Source organism: Poromitra crassiceps (genome assembly GCF_964638095.1).
Source record: "Poromitra crassiceps genome assembly, chromosome: 4".
NCBI lineage: Eukaryota > Metazoa > Chordata > Actinopteri > Beryciformes > Melamphaidae > Poromitra > Poromitra crassiceps.
Window position 1 is genome coordinate 21521071 of NC_139626.1, and position 6147 is coordinate 21527217.

The 6147-nt window shown below is 47.2% G+C and overlaps 2 protein-coding genes across 2 annotated transcripts in view; both read right to left on the bottom strand.

Moving 5' to 3' along the window:
• Window positions 1–6147, bottom strand: part of grin2cb (glutamate receptor, ionotropic, N-methyl D-aspartate 2Cb) — a gene marked incomplete at both ends in the record, with an annotated part of 353829 nt that overhangs the window by 182214 nt on the left and 165468 nt on the right. The window lies entirely within an intron of this gene.
• LOC310774434 (elastase-1) lies at window positions 413–3427 on the bottom strand (the record flags this gene model as incomplete). Its single annotated transcript, XM_083634506.1, has 6 exons — window positions 413–592; window positions 1184–1347; window positions 1548–1828; window positions 1941–2035; window positions 3045–3154; window positions 3307–3427. 6 exons carry the CDS (start codon window positions 3425–3427, stop codon window positions 413–415), a joined length of 951 nt encoding a protein of 316 aa, XP_083490632.1.

A 6147-nucleotide genomic window follows, 5' to 3' on the forward strand; every position in this document is an offset into this window, starting at 1 on the left:
ACTATAGGTGTAAACTAGATGGTCTGGAATAGTGTTTTGAAAGTCCACTCATGAAAGAGAGGAAGGTCAACTTTATGTCAGTGTAGCTCTATATACTGTGTAGTACTCTAGTATAATTCTATACTTTTATTCTAAACCAGAGTAGTACATAGTATGTTTTGCAATATATAGTGTACATATTGTTAGAACACAATGATGTCACTAGAAACATGTATTTACATTAGAAATGTGTCTCACCCCAGACCTGTGAGGGATAGGCTAATGCAGAAATGGTGAAAGTGTAGTCCAAAAGGAAACGGGCACATTCATGAGTGGGCGCTGTGAGACTTTCAGACAAAGAGGTGGATCCAAGAGGTGACGGAGAACAGAGCACTGCTTATGTTTGCTGTCAGCACTGGATGAGGTGGTGTGCTCAGTGCAGGAAGAAGTCCCTGATGCGTGTGGCCTCGATCCAGGGGATGTAGGCGGCGGTGCGGGTGAAGACGCTGGGCTTGTTTTCCACAGTGCAGCCAATGGGACCGAAGCTCACCACGCCGTGCACCTCCCAGCGGTCCCGCCCCATCTGGCACAGCAGAGGACCACCGGAGTCACCCTGGGACAGGAGGGAGACGAGGGTTATGACAGTGACGAACAGTTCAATGCAGTCTCCATCGTCTATCCAGTCATTCATCAATCCATTCGTCATGAAATCAATGTTCATGCTATCAGCTAAGGTGTGTGTTACACTTTTCAAAAGTAGTAATATTACTTTACTTATTACCCCCTGCCAACAGTAATTCGTTACACTACTCTTCCGTTAAACCCCACAAAATTGCTAATTGTGTCCTTTCTCATCAAAATTCAGAATTTGCATGTGCGTATACATTTGATAGGCCTAATCACTTTGCAGGTAAGCACAGCTAAGGCTCAAACTATCTTTTTTTACAGCTTATGAATGAATCCATAAAAGTTACCTGCTTGATTAAGAGCACACCTGGCTCAAAGTGATGACGAGACACAATTTTTTTTAAACCACTTCTGTTCTTAATAATAGCGCTGGAGAAGGTAATGCAGTAACTTTGTTACTTGGATTAGTAACTATAATATTATTACTCTTTTGTAAATTGTAATTTGTTACACTATTTACTGGTGAAAAGTAATATATTACATCATACATTACTTTAGTAATATATTACTGTCCTACCTGGCATGCAGCGGGCGGACCCTCGGTGTCTCTGAACCCAGCGCAGATCATGGAGTCTCGGACGCGGTCGCCCCAGAACTTCTTCTGCCGGCAGGTCTTGAAGTCAATGATAGGCAGACGTGCTTGATTCAGAGCCTCAGCCAGAGAAACATTCTCCTTCCCACCTGAAATGTGACAACATTCAAATAACACAACTCTTGTGGCGTCATTGATTTCTGTTGCTTCTCCCAGTGTTTTTTTCCCCCTCCCCTGATCCTTATGCCCCCTCTCCTTCAGTCCTCCTCCCAACACTCTGATCTTTCACACACCACCCTTTCTCCCATCTTTCTAAAACCCACTTGCCAATCCCACACCCCACACTCACCCCGGGTGTCTCCCCAGCCAGTCACCCAGCAGTAATGCCCTGGTTTGAGGCTGATCTGCTTGCGCGGCAGGCAGGCGTAGCGGATGAAGTTGGAAGGGACAATATCTGTGGCGGCTTTCACCAGAGCGATGTCGTAGTCCAGCTCGCTGTGCGTGGGGTAACGGAAATGCTCGTGGCGGTAGATTCGCCTCACTGGGAAAACCCTCTCTGGTGTCTCTGAACGCTTCAGCTTGTGCTTGCCCAGGACAATCCTCCAGCTGCCAGCGTCCTCGGCTTTACCCCTGACAGATACACAGGCAATTCAAGAGGAGCCTTGCATCATGATAATAACATCATCAGCATAACCCATGTTTGAACAATGTGTGTTTTTGTGTGTGTGTTTGTGTGGATTACTTTTGGAAACAGTGAGCAGCAGTAAGGACCCAGTTCTTGTGGATGAGAGTTCCTCCACAGACATGGATGTAGTGTTTGCTGCCCCTGGGACGAACCTAGGAGAGAGATCAGACCACCTCCTCAATGATTGCAGGTATTTAAGATAATTTCACAACCATATATCTCTCCCAGAAACAGATATTGCCCCTTGGGGCTTGCCCCGGAACTGCAGTGTCCCTGACAGTGTTGCTGGACACCTTAGTATTACAGCACACCAGCCACAATTCCCTGCAGGAATACACCCGGCTTTCAGTGTTTGATCAGCCTCTGTGCTTGACTAGCCTATTGAGTGAGCTGCTATAATGACCATTTCATCAACTGATCGCTCCTCTATCCATCAAATAGTCCAGTGGGTTTCAACTCCAAATTCCAGCTCATAAAGGGCTACAAGGTCTGTAATGTAATGTAGGTAGGGGCCAGATCTACTCATGCTTGAAACAGGATCAGTGAAATCTTAAAATCGGTTCTACATCTATTCAAATTGGTCTCATCGGGTCTTTTCGTTTGGAACCAGTTTAAAAGTGATTTCTGACTGAGGCGGAAAGAGCTACAGTTGTCATGAGATGAGTCAAAAGCATTGATAACCTTTCCTTCCATCTGCAGAGGATTTAAACAACTTGATTTTTGTCGTGTTTCACAACTGTACCAAGTAAGACTGAATTACTTACTACCTGATTGGAATTTATTTACAAAAAAATGTATTAAAAAGAAAAGAAAGCAAACGTTTGAGCTTTTGATACAAAATATCAGTTTAGAGATAGGTGTTGATGAAGTATAGGACATTTGCCTTTATGGAACAGAATTTGGTTTAAGTCCAGCACTAAATTGTGTTTGCGTCTTCCTGTACAGACACAAGTATACCAGGGTCAAGCAATCAATCATTTGGTATCCCTTGGATTGTCACTGAATTGTTGCTGAAGGCTGCCTATAAGGATGAAGGGTGCCTATAAGGATGAAGGGTGCCTATAAGGATGAAGGGTGCCTATAAGGATGAAGGGTGCCTATAAGCATGAAACATTTTAAGAAGCACTGATCCACTGAACTTCAATAGAAAGACAGATATACCTGTAGTGAGACCTGCCATGGCCAGGAGTGAGGTCTGGCCTCGTTCCCAGACACAATCCTCTCGGCCATGTTGGGCTTGTAGTGGGCCATGCCACAGTCCTTAGGCCAGTCTAGGAGAAAAGAGCATAGAACAGATACTCACAGAGGAAACATTGAAATAACAAAAATGTCAAGATGCTAGGAAAGTAATAGCAGTGTCTAGGATCCTTGCTATGTGGAGGCAGGTTTTCTCGTATATTCCAAGTGTTGTGTTTCCCCTCACCCAGGTGGAGGACTTTGTGCTGTGGCTGGCGTCCGGGCGTCAGTGTGTATGCGGCTGCAGGCAGGGCCGCCTGGCTCAGCAGCAGCAGCAGCAGCAGTGGCGGCAGTCCTGGAACAGCCATCGTCTTCCTCAGAATCGCCGTCCGGCACACGTCCCGCGCTATTTATAGCAAGGCAGGAAGCACATGACACACAACACGCACTCACACACACCTCCGGTGACAATGGGTGGGGCCACGACAAAGGCCGCGCGCTGGATTGTTCTCCTGTAGCTATGGGCTTCCACTGCCACTGAGAGAGTGGATTCGGGGGGAGTCCCATCAGCACTTTCACATACACATACAGTACATACATATATGTTCACTGCTCATATACACTGCAGCATGTATGTAGGACAAAGGCAATACAGCATTGTACACAGACAAACAGAGTCACCTCATCCAGTATCATGGGCATCGTGTCACGTGACTTAGTGACCTGCGTATGACCTTAAACTCTGACAACTCAGATCCCCATTCACTTCATCCTGTACAAACATGACTCAGTGGAAAAGCTGTGTGATACCTGCACGTCAGTCTGACCTGAAGGTGGTTTATATTCATATTCATATGGAAGAATCAAAGCTGGGAGTAGAAGGAAGGAGGAGGTGAATGAGAGAGACAGAGAGATCAACATCCTCAAGTAAGAGCCCAGGGTAATGAATGAAGAAGATATAAGCAAGAGTCTGAGAGAGCACCCCCACCCCCACACATCTGTGTTGTCTCGTCCATATCTATGTTGTTTGTAATATATGACAACAATAACTGCAGTGGAAGCAGCTAGTGAGTGGGTGTTTTTTTTCTGTGGTCAATGAGAGAGAATGTGCCCGCTCATCTGAACAGCAGTGCCCAAATGGTCATACCACCACCATGGTTCACCAAGTTTACCCTGGACTCGGTGTATGTTTTCCTGCAGTGAATGAGCAGAGTGAGTCTGGTAAGTCAGTGAGGGCGATTTATTTTGTTTTGTTTTTTGTGGGGGGTGGTGGGGTTGTCGACTGCACAGGGAACTACAAGATAAGCATGCAATTGCAATGGTTGCTTGTCAAACCAAATATTTACATGTGGCTGTCAGGCCAGTCATCTAGGTTTTGTTTGATCTGGAACAGTATTAGTAATATTACAGCATCAATGCTGTTATGAACCCTTTCCATTGTGTTTTCCTCATGTGCAAGCATCCATCATAACCCCCCTAAACAGAAACATGGTGTTGAAACAGACAGACACACAAAACTTAACTTTGGGTTTATTGTACATTCATGCAACTCACTGTTGTATCACCTCATTGGCGTAGTCTGGTCCATTTAACTCCTGATCTTCACCTGAATTCTACAAGATGTTTTGTATCTAACAACAGATCATAAAGAGGTGAAGAACCAATTATCCCACATCGACGCATACCTATCCATTTACCAAATTCTTCAGGTAAAAAACAAAAAGTTTAGACCACAACAGTTTTTTTTTAATATATAAACCACATTGATACAACTTTTCCCAGTGTTCATTCACTCTTCATTCAGAGTTCCATTAGTGCAAAACTGAGGACTTGATCAGCTGTGGATCTAAAAGTCATCAGTTGTTGGTTTTGTTGGAGCCCCCACACCACCCAGGCCGCAATGACCTTATCACACTCTTCTTCTTCTGGCTGTGTCTACTCCCACCAGCGGATGACTTACGATGTCTTGCACCCTCCTCTCCATATACTTCCTCTCCTTCACCATCATTTGTCTCTATATCGCCCTCTGCCTTGCTGTTTATACACGCACCTTCTGCCATTTCCCTCTTATTACCTCCCTCTTTCTCCAACTCCCTCTCCCCCTCTGCCTCTGGCCGCACCTCACTCTCACTCTCCACCATAGAGGTTACCATATCAACCATCACTGGAGGTTCTGGGACCACAACCTTCACTATGTTTGCTATGGGAGGATTCTCTGCTGCTTTAGTCTTTTCCTTTGACTCGTGTTTTGGTGTTTGGGGACTGTTGATGCTCTGGACTTCCAGATGTTTCTGGATGGCTGTGGTCAGCTCCTGGGGGTCCAGGGATGCTCCATACACATCCCACGTCATCCCATCCTCGTCCCACTGCACCTGCTTCATGCTGCTCCTCCTCCCAAGCTCCCCTCCCTCCACCTTCAGACAGGACCTCCTTCTCACCAGGGGGTGAAAGGAAGGAGAGCTGACCATGTGCATTGGGCCAGCCTCCTCAGCGTTGTCTAGCGGGAACATGCTGGATGAAGGTGATACCAGGTTGGAGTTGGACCCCTGTGAGAACCTCAGGTTCAGCCATGACCCAGGCGGTGAGCCCAAGATGGAGTGGGAGTCCATGTGGGAGGAGGAGATGTTCCTCCTCAGGTTCCACCAGGAGCCACGAGGAGAGGCCGTCTGCACCGCCGCATCGACCAAGTCCAACTGTGACGTCATGGTCCCACAGTCTAGGGACTGTGTGCCTCCAGGGCTTCCTGCACCAACCTCCAGGGACTGTGTGCCTCCAGGGCTGAAAGTCAGGCTGGGCGGCCTTTCTACAGCGGCATCAACAAGGCATCGGGGCTCTGGTGAACCGCCTTCCTCCTTAAAACTAAAGCAGGAGGCGATTGGGGAAGGAAACTGAAAGGCAAGGGCGTGTTTTTCCAGGAAGCACTCACCAACTGTACTGGTGAACTGGAGGTGTCCAGGTGAGTGTGACAGCAGGGGTGACGGTGGCGGGGGGGGGTCTTCCAGCCGATGTGTGTTCAGCGGTAATGTTAGCGGCGAGGACGGGTCTGGCAAAGGGGGTGTTTGCAGGGGAGAGACAAAGGGCGAGGGTG